Here is a 22,603-nt window from a genome sequence, read left to right as displayed (position 1 = left end):
TAAATGTAATAATAATCAGACAAATTATAAATTAAGAAATAATATGACATTAAATAATATAAACAAATATTGTGAGAGATTTCCAACAATGACATCAATTTTCTTTCTTCTTTTTTTTGTCTTCTTCTTCCTTATTCTTCTTCTGTTTTTTATCATCCAATTCTTTCTTGTGTTTTCTATCATCTGATTCTTTCTTTTGTCTTTGTTGTTCATCTTTTTCTTCGTCATTCTTAAGTTTTTGAATCAATCTTTTAGTCGTCTCATCCCTTTCCTCCTGATCTTTGTTTCGCATCTTTTTATACAATCTGTCGATCTCTTCGGTTTCATTCTTGTTGTTTACTTCGATCTCTTGATAAGTTTCTTCAATTGGTTTCTTGATGTTTGCTATTCGCTGAACAAATGATTCGCTATTTTTTACTTTTAGTTCCAACAACTCTTTCTGTCGATTCTTGAGAGAAGTTTTCTGTTGTTGATTACCAGAACCCGAACTGACTGTTGAATCCATGCCATAGTTGAGATCCAGACGTCTGGTCCGTTCCTTAAAATTGGTAACTCTCTGGTCTAACTCGGCCTCCATTTCTGTACAATAAGAGTTCACCAAAGAGGACCTACTGTCCTGATAGTGGCGTTCAATGTCAGGGACGTTGTGACCGCTTTGTCTTCCAGTTTCCTTATTTGTCATTTGTATCAATCTTTCATCGGTTCTATTGTCTAAATCAATGAGATCTTTGATAAGTCGGGTCTTTTCGGTCTTCAATTTGTTGATTTGTTCGATAACTTCGTTACGTTTGGTCTTAAACTCATTGAAAGTTAGATTAAATGCCTGATTTCTCGATTGAAAATCTGCGTCCGATATCTTCTCCTGTCTTGACTTGTGGTCATTCATCACTTTTTTCAAATCTTCAGTCATTTTATAAACACAAGAGTTTTAACTTTTGCAGACAATTATAGTATATAACTATACTTTAATTTAACTGTCAATAAAACTTATATTTATACACAACTCAATTTAATCATTAAAAATCAAAATTCAAATTAATTTTTGCAATAAATTTGATGAATCTGTGTCTCATTGTTGGCATTTCACGGTTGAAATATAATATTTTGTTATTTTAATTAACACGCGATTTATATTACTGTACAAAATAAATGCCATCAAATGTGAAACAGTATTGAATTATATACTACTGTCTAAATAAGTATTTATTTTATGTAATAACAAAATACTAAATACTAAATAAAATTTTCAATTGAATTGTCAAACAATTTATAATTTAGATTTGATTATTTATTGGTATAAAATCTATAAGACTTTTGATATTCAAAATTTAGTTTTTTGATTATTAAATATAAAATTTATTATATTATTTATATCTTATTATAATACAAATAACAGCAATCGATAAGAAAACATTTTATAAAATTAATAATAAAGTATTATAACCGGTAATTAATTTATCAATTGATGTAATAATCAATTTGCTTATAAAGTTAAATACAATAAAATTTTTGAAATATTTTTGAAAATAGTGACAATAATTAAATTTAAAAAAATGATTTTGTCGTTAAATTAAAAATAAAGTAAAAATAAAGTTTTAATACAATTTTAAGACAATGAGTAAAGCATTGGATTAGTTAGTTATCAGTCCATCAATAAAGTATCAATCAATCAGTTATCAGACCATCACTTACTCAGATCAGTGACAATGACTCGAATAACAGCGGATCCGACAGAAATCTTGGACCGACTCAAGCAATACTCTTGTCGTGTGTTCTCATCGGACGTCAAAAGGCAAGAAAAGACAGAACTGAACAAAGATTTGTGGAAATACTTGGGAGAAGTGGTTCCCAATATGTGTACACAAGTGTTGGCAATACTGAGTGGTGAGTCAAACGTCGTGAACGTGTCGTCGCCGGCCTATGTGTTGGGCGATCTTCACGGAAATCTTGAGGACATCTATGAAGACGACCAGAAGATGTGTCACTCATCCGATCCTCAAATATCTGGAGCTAATTATGTGTTTTTGGGTGACTTTGTTGACAGAGGAAAGTACTCTATTGAGGTAACGGTATATTTGTTTGCTTTAAAGATGACCGACAAAAGCAAATATGTATTGATTCGCGGCAATCATGAGGTCAGGTCAGTGAACAAAGAGTTTACATTTTTCAGGGAATGTGTCCACAAATTTGGCCGTCAATTGGGTCGACAAATATGGGATGCGATCAACAAGTGCTTTGAAAGCCTGCCATTGGTTGCCGTCATTGACAATACAGTCTTCTGTTGTCACGGAGGTATTCCTCAATGCAAACCACTCGTCAAACTCGAAGAGATCAACAAATGGCCGAAACCAATGGTCGATCCTTACGAAGAGTGTATGGCCGCACACGAACTCCTGTGGAACGATCCGATAGAGTCGATGACCACTTTCGATGCCACGAATACAGAGTCCACTCTCAGACAGAAGAAAATCTTGTTTGTGAAGAACAGAAGCCGATCCACAGGCTATTACTATACGGCCGAAGCCGTCAACAGGTTTCTCAACAATATTCATATGTCTCATATGATCCGCGCACACGAGTGTATTAAACATGGATTCAGATGGTCTTCAAACAAAAGAGTCGTCACTGTCTTCTCTTCGAGTAATTACTGCGACAAAGAAAACACCACTTCTTGTGCTAAAGTCATTGGAAAAGAGATCACACAAATCACACTCAAAGATCCCAAAGAACCTAAAGATGACAGCATTAGAGACACCAACATTGAAAATACCAGAACCGACATCTCTGTCAACACCAATGCAAACACCAGTAGTCAGTCAAACAATCCCAACACCAGTTCGGCCAACAATACGGCAAACACTACGCCTTAAACAACACTTCTGGAAGTAATAAGTAATGCAAAGACAAAGTCAACTAAATAAGACATACATTTAATCACAAGTAATCAATACAACAGAGTTTCCACTGATATTGCAAACGAGTCCTCAAAATGTTGTTTCAATTATACTATGATTTCCACTAATCATCCAATTCTTCATTACATTTCAACTTATGTTTAGTAAATCAATTGAAACCAAAAAACATTCAAAGTTTAGTCATTTAATTGTTTTTCAAACAAATTTATTTCATATAATTTCTATAATTTTAAACTATTATCTCATTTATAGATTTTTGTCAAACTGAATGATAATTGTTAATTATAAATCAATATAATTGATAACTATCAGCATATGTGCTAAGTTATGGTATTTACAATTTATAAAATCTACATTAATTATAAATTTATAATTTTAATTTAATGAAAATATTTAATGTATAAGATATACTTAATTTTTTTAAATATTACTAAAATTAATTATAATATAAAATAATTTGTGCGTTAATTTTATTGAATTCATAATATATGACAATTATACATATTTTTTAATATTATCATTATTATTTAAATTATTTAATAATACACAGTTTCATTATAGTTACACAATTATATATAATTTTTATATCTATAGACATGCACTAAAAAATGCTAAATAAAATTTGTATAAAAAATTATTCAAAAAAAAACTATGAAATTGTTTTAATACAAATATTTTTGGAAATTGTTTGATATGTAATAAATACTTTGTATCAAAATTGTTTCAACACTTTCATCAACTCTTTCACTTATGTAATAAACATTTTCAAAACTTGACTTTATTTTGTTTTTCTTTGTTGATCTCTTTTTTGTTATTGATATCAATTAGAACTTGGAGGTGAAATGTAACCACAAATTTTAATTGAAAAAATGTTACTGTTTTTTTTTATTTAATTAATAAATAAACAAAAACTTATTAAAAATCTAATTATGGCAAAATGTACCAAAAAATAAAACTCATAAAAATGTTTAAGTATTTGTTGTAATAGACTATCGATGATATGTTAAGAGAGAATCCCGTTATGAGATCCTGTGCTGATAATTGAGCTGAAATATTGTGTCCATTGGGTGCACACTATCGGTAATTATTAAATATGTTTTAATTTTCAATTATTTTTTAAGTTAAAAAAATACATACAATTCGAGAAAATATTGGATGAGAGGACAGTTGTTCTGTAGTAGTCTTGAGTGACACCAGTTTTCCGCCCTTTTTTTAATAGCACACAAACATTGTATTAAATTTATTGATTGATTGTATTAATTACTTACCTCTGAGTTGAATGAATCGATTACAACTCTATAGTATTGCATATTATTGTAATTTGTTAGATACAGCACCGGGTGATCGTCTAATCCATGTTTCGGGTCGTAATACGCGCTATCGATCTTTCCTTCGACATTAAGCTCTGATAGACTTCTCTTATTGTAAACAATTAACTGATCCCTTGACTGTGGACACGACGTCTCTTGAAACTCAATACCTGAGTAATACTCTCCTAATGATTGAATAGAGAGAGAGAGAGAGAGAGAGAGAGAGAGAGAGAGAGAGAGAGAGAGAGAGAGAGAGAGAGAGAGAAAGAGACAGACAAACAAACAAACAGACCAAAAGTCATTAGTAAAACAATCATTAGTGGCTAATGTAATGTATGTCTGGGACTGTATATCCTGAAACCAACAGTGCATACCCTGAATAAAAAATATTTCGCCGACATTGTCTGTACTGAATATGGCATCAATTGGTTTGCGATGATCGACATCTGCATTGGATAGTATGATATCACTGGTGAATGGCATCACATTATGCGACCACTGTTTGCTTTTGTCATCGCTGTCATCAAAAAGTGAACTTATGTTAAATGATATGTAGTTTAATGCGCCTGAGTTTAACTATAAAAAAAATTATCAAACAATAATAAAAATATTTTCATTAATAAATTCATTAAATCGGTAAATAATATAAGTTTATTAAAATTTTATCTAATTTATAAAGTTTTAAAATAACATTTTGACCATAATAAAATTATAGTCCCAAAAAAACTAACCTTGATCAAATCGATACTATGCTTGTTATCGGCCTCAATCTCGCACTCATTGATATCCTTGATAAGCGCCGCATCGCAACAGTCGGCCAAATACGGTATTTTACCCGACGGTTTAAACTGTTTAATGGCATCATTATTGACATCATCTTCAGAAATGACAAAATAATAACCATTTGATGTCAACACAAATGCTATGCTTTTATAGTAAAGATAACTAATTGTATCGATTCTTGTTAGAGAATCGCATGAAAGATGTTGTTTTGTTGTCAAAAATCCATCATTTGATTGACTGATCAATAGTATGTTGAGTAGGATATGTAAAGTTTTCATTTTTAAATATATCATTTTTATTTATTTATATAAATATATTATATAATTTTTATATCCAATATATCTCTAGATATACAGTACATGTGTCTAACAAAGAGTCATATAAAATGCAATGAGAAAAGTGTGGTTCATGTATGGCATGTGTGGCACTAAATCGCGTGATTATAATGACTGCTGAAGTGTTGCCTACAAAATCCTCGGAGAGAGTGATGTTATGGCAATGAACTTGTGATTTGAAAAATCAATGGATTTTTATGTGCTTTTATTGTGTATGTATGAACACATCGTAGAGATTATTTGATGATAAAAGTGATACAACTTTTATGATGTTGTAGTGATAATTGAAAAACAGTTGCGCTAAACGGTAATTAAGATAATAATTGATTTGATTAAAACACTTGTTATAGTTTTATTTTAAATTAGGAAACAATTGATTAAATAAATATATATACGGTATATATATTTTAATGTTTTTAAAATTTTAAACACATTTTGCTAACTTCATAGCATGTGTTCACTTTCTATATACAGTATATATACGAATAATATTATTATTACTATTCTGTATTATATTAAACTCATAGATATATATATTTGAGTTCATTATTCTCTCAATTGTTATGTCATTGGTTTTTGTGACTGTTTTGCGCAACCGATCGATGAAATTGTAGAGCATTTGGTGCACAAAATAATACTATGATTGGAGAGGAAAGGTATGCGAGGATAGAGAGAGGAATGTATGTACAGTATGTATGTATTAATATGTGTTCGTGTCATTGAAATAATGAAAGCAATTCAATGATTAATTTTGTTTGAATAAAGAATACACTATTTGATTGAAAATAATAAAATCAATTTATTTATTCATTCATTTATGAATTGTTCAATTCGTTACATTTGAACAAATAATTTTTGTTTTCATAATAGATATGACATTGAAATTTAAAAAACAGTTGTTTTATTATATATTTTTACAATAGAAACAGTGATTTTTATAAACATTACAATTGTCTATTTAAATAATTAAAACTAATTTTTATTATTGTTATAAATTTTTAACAATAAGAATTTTTCATTATGAATGTTATATAATTAGCGATTAGAGAGATCTATAATTAAGGAAAGTAATAAAACAAACAAAAATTTAAAAAAAATTAATGATTATATTAATCATAAAACAATATATAGTAATAATATAAAGTTTTAAATTAACAATACCTTAAAATGTAATGATCTACACATACACACACACAAACTATTATTTTTTTGGGGTACATCAATAAACAAGTTGACAATAATAGTTGATTTAATATTAAAATAGCTATTATAATTAAATAAAATTATTGTAGGGATAGTTTTTAATATTATATTAGACTAGTATTTTATCAGCCATATGCAACTGGCGATAGTGTGCCCAAACAGGGAACCTCTTGTTCCAGAATCTCCTGGTATTATAGTTGACTTGTTCAACGGCAAAGTTAGTTGGTTTAATAAAATTGTGCAAGTTGATTTCATGACTTTTGCGTGTATCCAGGTCCATTTGACGTAGACTATAGTCTAAACGCATCAATTTTTGTCGTCCATTACGCCATTTATTATTATGTTTGAGACTCTGTGCCTCTCGAAGGTACCAATCATTCTCGTAATCGTAAAATCCAACCATTTTTTCTCTCTCTGGAGAGGGAATAGGATGTATAGTAACAATACAATTGACAAATATAACAAATTATTTATACAATAGTATATAAATTAGTTTATTATTTAAAAACTGTGATTTTAACTAACTTTTTTTAGATTTTATGGTTTAACACAACACTAAACAATACTGGTATCTCCTCTATGAATGACAAAGCTCTTGGGACTCGGAGTTTGACTTTTTATAGACACATTGATGTGCCAACTAATTCAGTGGGTGTACAGGTTGTGTCACTTCACATACATAGTCCTAAAACATGACATACTCTCTCTCTCTCTCTCTCTCTCTCTCTCTCTCTCTCTCTCTCTCTCTAAAAGTATACGTCAAACAAAGTTAAAGATTTGTGTGAACACATAAACAACAAAAAATATTTTGGCACAGATTCTCATGTTTTTATGGATCAGTCGTACGATTCTTGAAAATAAATGCTATTTTTAATGATACAGAAAATTGGTTTAACAAACTTCGTAATCATAACCTTCAAAATATTTTTATTGTTGAAACAAATTCTAATGTTATTATTTTGTACTAATTTTTTGAGTGAATATTAATAAAATTAAAAATTATATAAATACTATTGCAATTTGTAACAGATGTGTTATTAATATACTATACGTTAAATTGTTTATTTCAAATATTATTAAAACTATAAATCTTTTGGATAAATAAATAATTGTTACCTAAAATAAATATTTTAGCCAAGTATTCATGAAATTTATAAAATGTATAAATATTATATTTAAAATCATAATGTATTTATTTATGTGTAATAAAACTAAAATACATATTTATTATTATACAATTTTATACAATATAAGAAAGTTTTATAAAAATATTTTATATCACTTTAAAATAATAGAGTATTATATATTATATAAATGCATTTAAATCCAATCTATAAATCATAAAATTATAAAACAATATTTCAAAATAAAAACAATTAAATCAATAGTTATTTAAATGTTATAAAATGGCACAAATAATAGAATATATAAATGGCATATTCATATGGCAAACATAAATAAAAAACAATATAAATTATAAGAGTATTGTTAAATAATTATAAATAATAACCAATAACAAAATAATTGTAAACTTTTAAAACAATTAACAAAAAATACATAGCTTAAGGCAACAATATATTAATTTGGTTAATAATAATAGTAATACTAATATATAATATAAGTTTAATACAAATGATTATTATTTGTAGTAATTTTTTACTTAAACTTGTTTTAAGCATCACTTCATAACTGGATTAACAATAATAATATGTTTGGCATTTATTTAATAAAAAAAAATTGTGTCATTTTTTCAGTCATTAAATCAGCCATTATTGCCATAATATCGTCTACTAGTAGACGGCGATCCACTTCTTCGCCAACCATTATCTATCCATTCGCTGCCATTATTATTGCTATCGTCTGAACTTCTTTTTCGTGAACCACTTCTCGAAGATGTCTTCACCCGACGGGTCGCTGTTTTTACTGGTTTTGTATTAATAGTCTGTCGTTTGGGATTTCTGTTCAACAAAAAATATATACAATAAATGTGCTTAAAATTAGTAGACATTGAACTTAATTATGACATCAATTATACATTTTTATTATTTTTTTGTGACATATATTTTCAAAGTATTTAAGATTAAATAACTTTAACGAAACATTAGAAAATATCTATTTATAAATTACATAATAAATTTGTTTATTAGTTTAATATAGAAATAATTTTATGCTAATTGATTTAAGTTAAGTAAACATATTTTTTTTAAAAAAATAACATTTTCATAAAAATATTTTAATATCATTTTTCTTGTCTAATTAATTTATGTGATATCAAATGTCTGAAAATATTTTAACTTTTTAGATTTAAAAATATTTATTCATCTGTATTATTGTGTTTATAGATATTTTCAAGGTTTCATTTGTTTTAAAAAAATTAAATATTTATAAAATTCTTTAAACAATATTTACAATATTCTAGAAATAAATTTATTTTGTTTTTTAAGTATTAATTTATTTTCAAAATATAGGCTAATATAAATTATCTATAAATAGTAACATAAATTAATGTTAAAAATTATTATATTTATATATAACACTAAATAATTAGTTTATTAAATTAATTTCTAAAATATATGTTATTTGTAATAAATTAATATATTATTAAATAAATTATAACATTAATACTTTTTAATTATTTTGGTCAGCTCTTGTTGTACACCATCGGCATAGTTCTGGTCGACTTTGCTTATCTCTTTGAGTTGTCTATCAATGATGAATCCGTGGGCGCCCTTCAAAGCCATGGCTATATTCCGATGTAACCGTTCCCTCCAATCCTTTGTCAGCGATCGGTAGAAATCTCGGGGCTGTTCGTAGTTGTGGTCATCTTTGTCGTCGTATCTGAAAACAACAATCTCATCGTTACGGTTGTCATTGAGCGTAATGTTTGAGTCCATCATCCGTTGTTTATCGCTGATACCGTTGTAAGAGTTGGGGAAATAGTTGGGCGAATTGCCCTCATTGTCATCCGTACGCATTGATCCATCTCTCTGTGTCGGTGCCATTACCTTATTTTTGGCCCGATTTACGGGAATCAGCTGATGATTTGAACCTAATCTATCAATTGATTTACAGTTATTTATTTCATAATGTGATCGTTGACAACAACTTTTTTTTAAATATATACCGATATCTTTGAGTATCTCCATATGAAAACAGTCTGCCGGCTAATAGTAAATCGGGTGACGGCTCAATGCCGGGCACCAAATTGGCCGGACATAAAGCTATCTGTTCGACTTCGGCAAAAAAGTTACTCGGATTACGATTCAATGTCATGACACCCACTTCAATGAGTGGGTATTTATCTATCGGCCAAATCTATATTAGATATTATGAAAGTTTTATAATGTTTAAAAATTTAGTCAAAATGTATACCTTTGTGGCATCAAATGGATTAAATGAGAATCTTCGTGCCTCCTGTTCGGTGATAACCTGTATCATCAATGTCCACGAGGGGTACTTTCCATTAGCTATAGCTTCATACAAGTCTTGTCTGGCATAGTCGGGGTCAGTGCCTATTAATATTTAGAAATTATAGTTAGTTAATAACAATTTATGTAATGTTAGCTAACCTCTCAATTGTGTGGCAGTGTCGACGTCCAAGTTTTTGATGCCCTGTTTCGGTATCCAATGAAACTTTGCGTACACGTGCTTACCGTCACTGTTGACCAATTTAAACGCATGTATACTAAACCCAGGCATATGACGCCAGCCATCAGGTATACCAAAATCACTGAACATATAGGTAATCAAATTGAGTGTTTCGGGTCTCAATGAGTTGAAGTCCCAGAGATAGTTGGGATCCTTAAGCCCGGTAGCGGTGTTACGTTTGTTGGCGTGAATTAGTGATGGAAATTGCATGGCATCACGTATGAAAAATATGGGAACATTATTACCCACCAGATCCCAGTTGCCTTCTTCAGTATAAAACTTGACGGCAAATCCGCGCGGATCACCAAATATAGTGTCAGCCGAACCCTTTTCGCCCGCAACTGTAGAGAATCGGACGGCCACTTCAGTCTTTTTTCCCGAAGTGCTAAATAAAGCTGCATTAGTGTAGCGCGTGATCTGCGGATTTGTCACCCGAAACACACCGAAAGCACCGCTACCTTTGGCGTGAACTACACGCTCAGGTATGCGCTCTCTGTCGAAGTGTGCCATCTCTTCTAAAAATTGGACATCTTGTAGAAGAGCTGGTCCGTGATATCCAGCCGTCAACAGATTGGTCTTATGTCCGACAGGACGACCAAACAACTGAGTCATTTGTTCAGTCTATTCAATTTAGAGATAACAAAAAAAACATAGTTTTAAATTTAAAAACATAAATAATATATTATTATAACACTGGCAATCATACATTTGATCCATTGATGGCACCGTTAATGATAATTGGATAATATATTAATAAGAGGCAAACACCGTATGTTATACTCATTTTGCTTATAATATGAAAAACAAAAAAAAAACTGTTAATTAATTTCACTTTTTAAAAAATTCATTTTTAGAAATAATTTGTTATCAGTTTAACTGAATTGATAAAATTTTTAACATTTCACACAACAAAAAAAACAATTAACACTTATTATAATGCTATGGTAGACTGAAAGGACAGCAAATAATAATAATAATTAAATAAATAGTTGATGTTTAAAAATATGTAATAAAAATAATAAAATAATTTTATAGTTAATTGTTTTTGTCATTATAAATAATTTTTTTTGACAATTATTTTAAATAACTTAGTTTTTGCTATAGATTACATGCATGTCATTAAAGTTTTACAAACATAAATATTTGTCTTAAATTAAAACTAAACAAATAATAAATAATAGCGTTTGCTAGTAAATAGCAGTTACATTACCTAAAAACAATATGTTTATAAAATTAAATTTATTTGATATTACAAATTTTATATTACAAATAAAATTGCATATGTTTTTTATTTATAGTAATAAAAAATTAAATATAACTTTAAAATTACAGGAAATGACATTTCTTTAAATGATTGTACAATAATAGTAAATATACAGTATTTATAAATTTGTTATATAATTAAGTTATTTTATAAATAAAGTTTTTAATTAAATTTGAATAAAAATTATTAATATTATAAATATTTATAATAAACTAAATATTATTAAGTTATCATAAGTTTTTTTTTGCAAAAAAAATGCAATTAAAAGGATTTTAAAAATTAATTTATCTTAAATCGTGTTTGGGATTAATATTTGAAATAATTAATGAGTATTTAATTAATTTTCAATAATTTACAATTTGTAACATACAATTTACAAGACAGTTATATATATTATCGATATATCGAAAACTTTTAAATAAATAAAATTATTTATTCATACTTACATTAAGGTAAAAATATTTTTAACTAACAAGTTTAAAGTTTAGACTTTAAATAAAAAATTTATTTATAATTTATAATAAATGCACTGGATTTAATCGTTTTAAAAATTATTTATTTAATTTAACCTTGTTCAATGCAATTACAAGATTTAACAATAAATTAAATTAAAAATTGTCATAAAACAGCTATAAAACAATTGTATTGTTATATTTGATAAATACTAATACTCAAATGGTATGTAATTATTTTAAATTAATTTTGATGATTCAAAACAATATAATATAATATTTATTTGTATTATTGAAAAAATATGACAGAATATTAAATATTTAAATCTATAAATAATAGGTTTAAAATAAATATTTTTTAAACACGTGTATGACATAAGCAATTACATTACATTTGCGTTTATAATAGCGATTAATCAAACAAACAATATTTTCACTAATTTATATAACAAATCTAACTATTGTTTAATACTGTTTAGTACTTTACTTAATATTTTTTTAATTTATAATTGTCAATAGTTTTTATAATTTTTTTAAATACATATATTTAAAAAACATTACAATTGTTTATTTAATAAAATATTAACACTTACATTAGTAATATTTATTTTAATCCAAATTTAAATGTATTTGTTGATCACATAAAAATTAATTGAATTGTTTTTCAAATTATGCAAAGAAAACACTTGTTATACAAGTAAAAGCAAAATACACTGTGTATTAAATTAAATAATTATTAATAGTATTTATAGTTATATAAATTTATATGTTTTATATAATTTATGAGATTGCTTGACATTGACAATGAAAGTTTCATAAACAAAATTATGTAAAAAATTATTGTTCACAAACGTATTAATAATCTATTTAAAAATTAATTGTAAGTATGTGTATGTGTGTACTTATAATTATAACTTAATTTATTTATTTTTAAAAAATAATTTGAATAAAAAAAGTAGTCATTCATGTGTTGGCATTAACTATTAAATTGTAATAATTTTGAATGATTTCCAACTATAGTTTATAATAATAATAATAACAAAACAAATAAAATTTAATTAAACACACGATACTGTATATCAAATTTAAATACATATATAAGATATTATTTTTATATGAAATGATTATTTAATAGTATTGCTATTTTTATTTTTCTTATTAGACAGTGATGTATAATAATATAATCACATAAACTTGATTTGCACTCAACTAGTACTTGAATTTTTAAGTCAATATTATTGACACTTTTATAAATTTTATTTATCTAATGTTTAATATTTAGCTATTGTATTGAAAAATAATTTCTATGTAATTGAGTCATAATAAAATTTATTATAAAATATAATTTATATCTTAAAACATAACTTATATTTTAAATCAATTTATAAGTTTACAATTATAACAAAATATAAAATTAATATTATTGTCTAAAATTATTGAGTTGTTTGAATTTTTATGAATTTTAATATAACTTTATAAATTTACCAAAATAACCATTACAATTAAACTATAAAAGTTAATATTATTTTCAAAAAAAAACTTGAAAAGTTTTGTTTTCTGAAATCTATACGAGACTTTTTAGTGTGTGTCCGTCTGTAGCATATTTTTTGCGAATTTTGAAATTCTGACTTCAGATTCGGTTAGAGGACTACTAATAATGTATTGAAAAGTTTCATCAAAAATGATCTATCTCTTCGGGAACATAGACAAAATGGCGGTCAAAGTAAAAAAAATAAGAAAAATTTTTTAAAATATAGATTTGAATAAAGCATCAAAAACAAGAATAAAAAATATGCATTAAAAGTTTGATATCTTTTCGGGAACATAAAGAAAATGGCGGCCAAAGTAAAAAAAATTAGGTAAAAATTTTAACGTTTAGAATTGTAAAGAGCATTAAAAATATGATATAATATATCAGCATATTTTTTTTAAAAAATAGCGGCAAAAGTATTAAAAATTTTAATAAATTTTTTTTAAGTATAGATTTGAATAAAACATCAAAAATAAGGATAAAAAATATGCATTAAAATTGTGATATCTACGGGAACATAAAGAATAAGTATAATCGGCAAAAGTATAATTATAGATGATTATTTTGTTACACTAAATCATTTGAGTAGTTGTTTATTTGTCATACCGAGTAATTTGATACTCCACATGACTATAGTTGAGTTTATTTTGTTATACCAAGTCAATTGATATTCTACATGACTAAAGTTGTGTTTATTTTGTCATACTGATTCATTTGATAACTTGCATGACAATATTTATATTATATATATTTGACCAGTTTTTAAATTTTTATATGTTATTATATAGCCGTTATAATTATACAAACTAATGGTTTTTAATGCTATTCAAGTTTTTTTTTCTGAAAATGCTTTCTAGCATTCTTAACTGGTTATTTAATAAATTATAATATGAAAACTAAAATATTAAATCTGAATAATAATAAGAGAAAATTATTAACAAAATTATTAAAGGTTTACACTCTCTATCGAAATGTACCATTTCTTCCTGAAACTGGACATCTTGTAGTAGTGCCGGTCCGTGATTGCCGGCTGTTAAGAGATCTGTTTTGTGACCAATTGGATTACCAAACAATCCAGTCATTTGTTTAGCCTATTATATAATAAAATTTATTATTATTTTTAATATAATAAAATAATTAATTCTTACATCATTTACATAAATTTTAGCACCAGTTATAATGCAAAATAGCAAATATATTTTCGATGTTAACATTTTAATTTTATTAAATCTGATTTAAAAGTTTTTACTAATAATATTACTAATAATTCGAATGTTTTTACTAAATAATTTTTAAAAAGCTATAGTTTTATAGCTTATATACTTTTTTAGAAACTCATACAAATCAAAATCTACATTTGCAATATTTATATAATTTTAATGATTAACTTAAAGTTAATTAATATTATTTAATAATTATTAGAAAAGTACATATTAGTTAATATGATTTAAAAATAATTAACTTTAATTTTTGTTACTTTGTTTTGATAATTTTCCTTTAATTTTAATAAATTGTGTGATATTAATGTTATATTATTTTTACATATAAGTTTTGTGAATTTGTTTTAATATTCATTTAATAATTTAATTCATCTTAATTTGTTAGACTTTATTACAAACTTAAACTTAACTTAATTAGATAACAATTCAAACGTTAATAAAATAATTTTTTGTATTCAAAAAATCAGTTTATTAAATAAATAAAGTATCGTATCATAAAATAATCATGAGTTGTACTTTAATTAATATAAAATATATAAAAATTATTATTAAATAGAAAACTAAATTTTTAAGTAAACAAAAATGACTAATTAAAACTTATTCCCATTATTACACTTACTCTTTATTTAATGATAATATAAAATTATTTACATTAATTTGTATATTATATAATGGAAATAATATCAGTTTTGGATAAATATTGTGGAAAACTTTTTAAACATATTTATTATATTAAATACAATTATAATTTATAAATTTACCAAACTAACCATTACAATTAAACTATAAAAGCTAAATATTATCTTTATTTAATAAATTTTAATATGAAAACTAAAATATTAAATCTCAAAAAATAATAAGACAAAATTATTAACAAAATCTTAAAGTAATTAAGAATTAATTATTTTAAGAGAATAATAATAAAAATATTCAATTTATTTAGTAATCAATATATAATTATTACAAAATAAAAAATTGAAAAATTAATATTATTTTCGAAAATTGTTGAGTTCTTGTTTGACTCCATCAGCAAATGCCGGATCAACTAAACGGAGTTGATTTAGTTGACGATCAATAATAAACTGACGGATAGTTTTCATATGAAAGGCTAGATTTTGATGCAATCGTGTCTTCCAGTCGTCAGCCAGTGATCGGTAGTAATCTCTCGCCTGTTCGTAGTTGTGGTCATCGCTGTCATCAAATCTGAAGACAACGATCTCATCATTACTATCGGCTTTCAAAGTAATGTTTGAATCTCTTTTCTTTGGATTGTCGCGAACACTACTGAATGAATTGGGATAATAGTTGACAGCATCGGCTTCATTGTTATCGGTGCGCATAAAACCATCCCTATCTGTCAATGTATTGATTTGGTTTTTCGGGTGATTTACAGGTATCAACTGATTATTAGCACCCAAACTACAAAAACATAATGTTATTTTTTTTAAAAATAATTTATATTTTAATTACTATAAAACATCTCATTAGTGCCGATACCGGTAACGTTGTGTATCTTTGTAAGAAAACAATCTGCCGGCTAATAGTAGGTCGGGTGACGGTTCAATACCGGGTACCAAATTTGACGGACAAAAAGCCAATTGTTCGACTTCGGCAAAGAAATTCCGGGGTATTCTGTTTAATGTCATGACTCCAACTTCTATTAGCGGATACTTATCTATTGGCCATATCTAGCAATTAAATATATAGTAATATATTGGTTTATGTAACAAATTAATTAAAAGCGCTGTATAATTAAAAAAAACAATTTAAATAATGGTATATTTTAATAGTTACTATCTCTTACAAACAACCTTTATCTTACTCCTCGCTAGTAGTGTTGGAAAAAAAAGAGAAATTTATAAAATAATAAAGAAATTCTAGAAAGTTTCTAAAAGAAATTTCTATCTATGTTGATTTTGTTCACACACATTGTAAAGTAACAATTAATTTATTTAATTATCTTAAATTCTTAAATATATGAAATAATAATAATATAATATAATGATTATTATTAAATAATTATAATTATTTTACATATAGGTATTCCATTTTATATAGTAGTGTATAGTTTAATGTTATATGAATAGTATTATGTCTCATTATTAATATATTATTACAATAGCTGTAGATATGAGGATCCCATAGTATAACAATAAAATTAATTTCTATAGAAATTTATTGCTGAGAAATTTTCTAGAAATTTTCTATTTGCCGATCTCTACTCACTACTGACTTTCCCATTAATTAAATATAATTATTAATAATTACAAATTCACGTTAAAAACATTATTATTATTATTATATATATATACCTTTGTTGCATCAAAAGGGTTGAACTTAAAATCTTTAATCATATCATCAGTGATCACCTGTATCTTCAAAGTCCACGACGGGTATTGTCTATTACTGATGGCAGTATATAAGTCTCTTTGAGCATAATCTGGATCACTACCTATAAAATCATTAGTTTTTATTATAACTGTTATAACTAATAATATTAGTTGTAATGTCGTTAAACTACTTACCGGCCAATTTAAATGTGGTCTCTCGGTCTAAGTTTTTATTGCCCTGTTTTGTTATCCAATGAAACTTTGCGAACACATGTTTATTCTGTTTGTTTACTAATCTGAACGCATGTACTCCAAACCCAGGCATATTTCTATAGCCATCGGGCATACCGTTGTCGCTATAGACGTATGTTTGCATATTAAGAGTTTCGGGTCTCAATGAGAAAAAATCAAATCTATAGTTAGGTTCGGGCAAACCGGAAGTTACATTACGTTTAGTGGCGTGGATTAAGGATGGGAACTGTGAGGCATCTCTTATGAAAAACATGGGTGCACTCAAACCAGTCAAATCCCAATTTCCTTCTTCAGTATAAAACTTGACGGCAAAACCTCGCGGTTCACCAAATGATGTGTCAGCCGAACCCTTTTCACCGGAAACAGTGGAGAACCGGACGGCAACTTCTGTTTGTTTTCTCGGTTTGTTAAACAGATCTGCTTTAGTGTATTTCGTTATCTCTGTATTTGTTACCCGAAACACACCGAAAGCACCGGTTCCGTGTGCGTGAACTACCCGTTCAGGTATACGCTCTCTATCGAAATGTGCCATCTCTTCTTGGAACTGGACATCTTGTAGTAGTGCCGGTCCGTGATTGCCGGCTGTTAAGAGATCTGTTTTGTGACCAATTGGATTACCAAACAATCCAGTCATTTGTTTAGCCTATTATATAATAAAATTTATTATTATTTTTAATATAATAAAATAATTAATTCTTACATCATTTACATGAATTTTAGCACCAGTTATAATGCAAAATAGCAAATATATTTTCGATGTTAACATTTTAATTTTATTAAATCAGATTTAAAAGTTTTTACTAATAATATTACTAATAATTCGAATGTTTTTACTAAATAATTTTTAAAAAGCTATAGTTTTATAGCTTATATACTTTTTTAGAAACTCATACAAATCAAAATCTACATTTTTAAAATCATATAAAAGTATTATTACCAAAATTTTTGAACTGTCATGTTGTAAAATTATTTAAACTATAATGATTTTTAAATAATAATTTAAATTTAATAATTATTAATCAATTATTATTGGAAAATTATTTATCTAGACTAATTTTTGCTTTATTAACATTTATTTTTTATATTATTTTTAAATAAATTGATTTTACTAATATTTTTTATATTAAATAATAATTATTTATAAATTATTCATATTATGAAAATAAAATTTTACAGTATATTAAGTTGTATTATTTATTTATTTATAATATTAATTAATTAATTATAATATAAAGTTATAAAATAGAAAAGATAAGTAAACATACAGTAAATGACTAATTAAAACTTTATTTCGTAAAATAATATAAATATTATTGCAATGAATTAAACTATGAGTTTATAAGTACTTACTTTTTTACTATAATAATTAATATACAATTGTTTGATAAATATTGTGAAAAACATATTTTTAGTATTTATTGTAATTATATTTTAAACTTTTACTATTATTTACTAGATTATAAAATTTTGAATATTAGTTTTTTATTTAATAATACACAATATAAAACTAAAGTACTAAATCTTATTAATAATTAAGTTTACTAAATAATAACTATATTTAAAAAATTTGATAATTTTTTAAATCAAATAATATAAAAATTTTTAAGAGAACAAAAAATTACTAATTAAAATTATATTAATTATTCCGTTAACTATTTGACATTTATTGTACTTTTAAAGTACTTACTCTTTATTATATTAATCTCTTATATAATCTCTTATACTCTTTAATATAATATAATATAATTTTAATTAATCTTTAATATAATACTTTATTAATATACAGTAGAATTTTTTAAATATTTCAGTTTATATATATTTTGTATATTAATTTAAATAATATTAGTGTTGTATAAATATTGTATTGTAAATATCTTTCTTAACATATTTTTTTATATACTATATACCGTTTTTTTACTATTACTCATAAGACTATAAATTTTAAATACAATTTTTATTTAATAATTTTCAATATATTCAACTTATTCAGTAATAATTTTAAAAAGATATAAACAAATATTCAAATAATTGTAAAATTTATATTATTGTCGAAAATTGTTGAGTTCATGTTCAACTCCATCAGCAAATGCCGGATCAACCAAACGGATGTGTTTGAGTTGGAGATCAATTATAAACTGACGAATAGTTTTCATATGAAAGGCCAGATTTTGATGCAATCGTGTCTTCCAGTCGTCAGCCAGTGATCGGTAGTAATCTCTCGCCTGTTCGTAGTTGTGGTCATCGCTGTCATCATATCTAAAGACAACGATCTCATCATTACTATCGGCTTTCAAAGTAATGTTTGACTCTCTTTTCTTTGGATTGTCGCGAACATCACTGAATGAATTGGGATAATAGTTGACAGCATCGGCTTCATTGTTATCGGTGCGCATAAAACCATCCCTATCTGTCAATGTATTGATTTGGTTTTTCGGATGATTTACAGGTATCAACTGATTATTAGCACCCAAACTAAAAAACAAAATATCATTACTGCAATTAATTTATAATTCAATTAATTTAAAACATTTTTAAATACCGGTATCGTTGTGTATCTTTGTAAGAAAACAATCTGCCGGCTAATAGTAGGTCGGGTGACGGTTCAATACCGGGTACCAAATTTGACGGACAAAAAGCCAATTGTTCGACTTCGGCAAAGAAATTCCGGGGTATTCTGTTTAATGTCATGACTCCAACTTCTATTAGCGGATACTTATCTATTGGCCATATCTTACAATTAAATATAATTATTAATAATTACAAAATCACGTTAAAAAACATTATTGTGTATACTTTTGTTGCATCAAACGGGTTGAACTTAAAGTCTTTAACCATATCATCAGTGATCACCTGTATCTTCAAAGTCCACGACGGGTATTGACCTTTTTCGATGGCAGTATATAAGTCCCTTTGAGCATAATCTGGATCACTACCTATAAAATTAATTGTTTTTAACATAACTGTTATATATAGCGCTTATAGCTGACCGGCTAATTTAAAGTTGGTCTCGCGGTCCAAGTTTTTGTTGCCCTGTTGTGTTATCCAATGAAGCTTTGCAAATACGTGTTTATTCTGTTCGTTTACTAATCTGAACGCATGGACACCAAACCCAGGCATATGTCTATAGCCATCGGGCATACCGTTGTCGCTATAGACGTATGTTTGCATATTAAGAGTTTCGGGTCTCAGAGAGTAAAAGTCAAATCTATAGTTAGGTTCGGGCAAACCGGAAGTTACATTACGTTTGGTGGCGTGGACAAAGGATGGGAACTGTGAGGCATCTCTTATGAAAAACATGGGTGCACTCAAACCAGTCAAATCCCAATTTCCTTCTTCAGTATAAAACTTGACGGCAAAACCTCGCGGTTCACCAAATGATGTGTCAGCCGAACCCTTTTCTCCCGAAACAGTGGAGAACCGGACGGCAACTTCTGTATGTTTTCCCATTTTGTTAAACAGATCTGCTTTAGTGTATTTCGTGATCTCTGTATTTGTTACCCGAAACACACCGAAAGCACCGGTTCCGTGTGCGTGAACTACCCGTTCAGGTATACGCTCTCTATCGAAATGTGCCATCTCTTCTTGGAACTGGACATCTTGTAGTAGTGCCGGTCCGTGATTGCCGGCTGTTAGGAGATCTGTTTTGTGACCAATTGGATGACCAAACAATCCAGTCATTTGTTTAGCCTATTATATAATATATTAACAATTTATTACTATTTACACTATGGAACTGAATGGTTATATGTAGTCTATTGGGGTTTTCATATTTTTACGCATTACTAAAATAATATAATTAATTAAAAACTATAATATTTTACAATTCTGACCGATAGATATAAATTAATGGTTTTAATAATATAAATTGAATCTCTCGTCAATTTTTAATACATGTAATATATGTTTTTAAAAATCGCGTGAAAACCGATGGCTACATATAACCAAGTTTAGCCTACAATATAATAAACTAATTTTATATTAATATTACATCAATAATAGTACCACTCGTAATACAAAATAAAATAAAAAGCAAACTTTTTTCTAATGGTAACATTTTTACTTAAAAAAATTAAACTTTATTTTAAGTCTAGTAGGTTTAATTTTAAATATTTATAAAAAAAATTATAACTAAACAATAAAATATTACAATGTTTAAACAAAAACTTTAGTTTTATAGCTTAACTTGAATTTGACATTTATTTATATTCATGAATGTAAAAAATTGCATTACAAGCCATAAATTTAATTATAATTGTTAATTCAAGAATAATTTAATATATGCTTATTAAATACAGTATGTGCTAAGTCATATACATATTAATTATATTGTATTTGAATAGCTTAAATTTTAATTTTCATATTGAATGTAAATTATAGTAGAATAAATTATATACTATTAAAATTTTTATATTAATATTATTAAAATTAATTTTTAACTAAATAATAGTTGGTTACTTAAGTTATTAATAGTTATTAAAAAAATTTTATATTGCAATTAATTGAGAAACTGGTATTTTTATTAAATTAATTCAAATTTCATTATTATTATATTATAATTATAATTTATATTTTTCTAGAAAATTTATTTTTAATTATTATTTAAATACATTAATATTTATTTGTAGATTTTTTTGAGTAGCACATAAAATTTGTTAATACAAACCTTTATATCAATTTTTTAAAACCGCTAATAGCTAAAATAAAGTTTATGAATTACTATAAAATACATGCTATAAATAATATCTAATTTTTTAAATTAGATAACTTTTATTTAAATTATAAATTATTATTATTAAAAAACAATTGACATATTTATAGAGAAATTAGAAGAAGTATATTGTAGTTATTTTAGTAATTTATTTCGGTTATTAAATAATTAATTTATTATTTAGTAAATTATTGTATTTAAGTTAATTTTTTATCATTCAATTTAAGGTTAGTAAATGTATTAATAAAATTATTTTAAATGTCAAATATACTCTTGATGTTTATATTTTTAAAACAAAATATTTTAGTTTTACTAATTTTTATCAATTATTATTATATTATACTACTATTATTTTATTTGTTTTTAGTTACTTAAATGAAAATATATTATAACAAAATAAAATTAACAAAATATACATTAAGTTAGTGTCCAGACAAACAAGTTGTTTAGCATATAATAGATTCAGTTTCTATACTCTATAAGATCTATTGTTTTGATTTTATTAAAATTAATAAAATAAAATAAATATTAAATGAAATATAAATTATTTTATATAACAAAACAATTAACATAATTTTTACGTAGTTTTAGAAAATTATACATTAATTTATAACTAAAACATTACATTTGCTGTCGTGCAGTAGTGACACAA

The 22,603-nt window shown here is 25.9% G+C and overlaps 6 protein-coding genes across 7 annotated transcripts in view; 1 reads left to right on the top strand and 5 right to left on the bottom strand.

Moving 5' to 3' along the window:
- Positions 1-22,603, bottom strand: part of LOC128959428 (myb-related protein B-like) — a 395,191-nt gene that overhangs the window by 236,961 nt on the left and 135,627 nt on the right. The gene's annotated exons all lie outside the window — the stretch shown is intronic.
- Positions 95-910, bottom strand: LOC128960398 (uncharacterized). The gene has a single exon (XM_054306470.1). The coding sequence runs from the start codon at positions 908-910 to the stop codon at positions 95-97; it is 816 nt and encodes a 271-aa protein (XP_054162445.1).
- On the top strand, positions 1,707-2,870 carry LOC128960397 (uncharacterized). The gene has a single exon (XM_054306469.1). The coding sequence runs from the start codon at positions 1,707-1,709 to the stop codon at positions 2,868-2,870; it is 1,164 nt and encodes a 387-aa protein (XP_054162444.1).
- LOC128959431 (catalase-like) lies at positions 8,203-12,626 on the bottom strand. 2 transcript variants are annotated; one of them, XM_054305379.1, is made up of 7 exons: positions 12,504-12,626; positions 10,901-10,982; positions 10,116-10,815; positions 9,919-10,058; positions 9,671-9,861; positions 9,172-9,600; positions 8,203-8,504 (listed from the first exon to the last, which is right to left on the bottom strand). In XM_054305379.1, exons 2-7 carry the CDS (start codon positions 10,976-10,978, stop codon positions 8,309-8,311), a joined length of 1,734 nt encoding a protein of 577 aa, XP_054161354.1. In that variant the 5' UTR covers positions 10,979-10,982; positions 12,504-12,626; the 3' UTR covers positions 8,203-8,308. The 2 variants fall into 2 exon arrangements, with proteins under 2 accessions (XP_054161354.1, XP_054161355.1); XM_054305380.1 differs by lacking the exon at positions 12,504-12,626 and adding an exon at positions 11,905-11,927.
- Positions 15,604-18,083, bottom strand: LOC128959433 (catalase-like). The gene is made up of 5 exons (XM_054305386.1): positions 17,944-18,083; positions 17,187-17,886; positions 16,974-17,113; positions 16,159-16,349; positions 15,604-16,080 (listed from the first exon to the last, which is right to left on the bottom strand). The coding sequence occupies exons 1-5, from the start codon at positions 18,007-18,009 to the stop codon at positions 15,651-15,653; spliced, it is 1,527 nt and encodes a 508-aa protein (XP_054161361.1). The 5' UTR covers positions 18,010-18,083; the 3' UTR covers positions 15,604-15,650.
- Positions 19,283-21,028, bottom strand: LOC128959434 (catalase-like). The gene is made up of 4 exons (XM_054305387.1): positions 20,231-21,028; positions 20,037-20,176; positions 19,783-19,973; positions 19,283-19,715 (listed from the first exon to the last, which is right to left on the bottom strand). Exons 1-4 carry the CDS (start codon positions 20,919-20,921, stop codon positions 19,286-19,288), a joined length of 1,452 nt encoding a protein of 483 aa, XP_054161362.1. The 5' UTR covers positions 20,922-21,028; the 3' UTR covers positions 19,283-19,285.

Source organism: Oppia nitens, unplaced genomic scaffold (genome assembly GCF_028296485.1).
Source record: "Oppia nitens isolate AA-2021 unplaced genomic scaffold, nextdenovo-longstitch-racon4-pilon3 scaffold4_pilon_pilon_pilon, whole genome shotgun sequence".
NCBI classification, from domain to species: domain Eukaryota; kingdom Metazoa; phylum Arthropoda; class Arachnida; order Sarcoptiformes; family Oppiidae; genus Oppia; species Oppia nitens.
The sequence above is the reverse complement of the archived record's forward strand: the minus strand, read 5'-3'. Positions and strand labels throughout refer to the sequence as shown.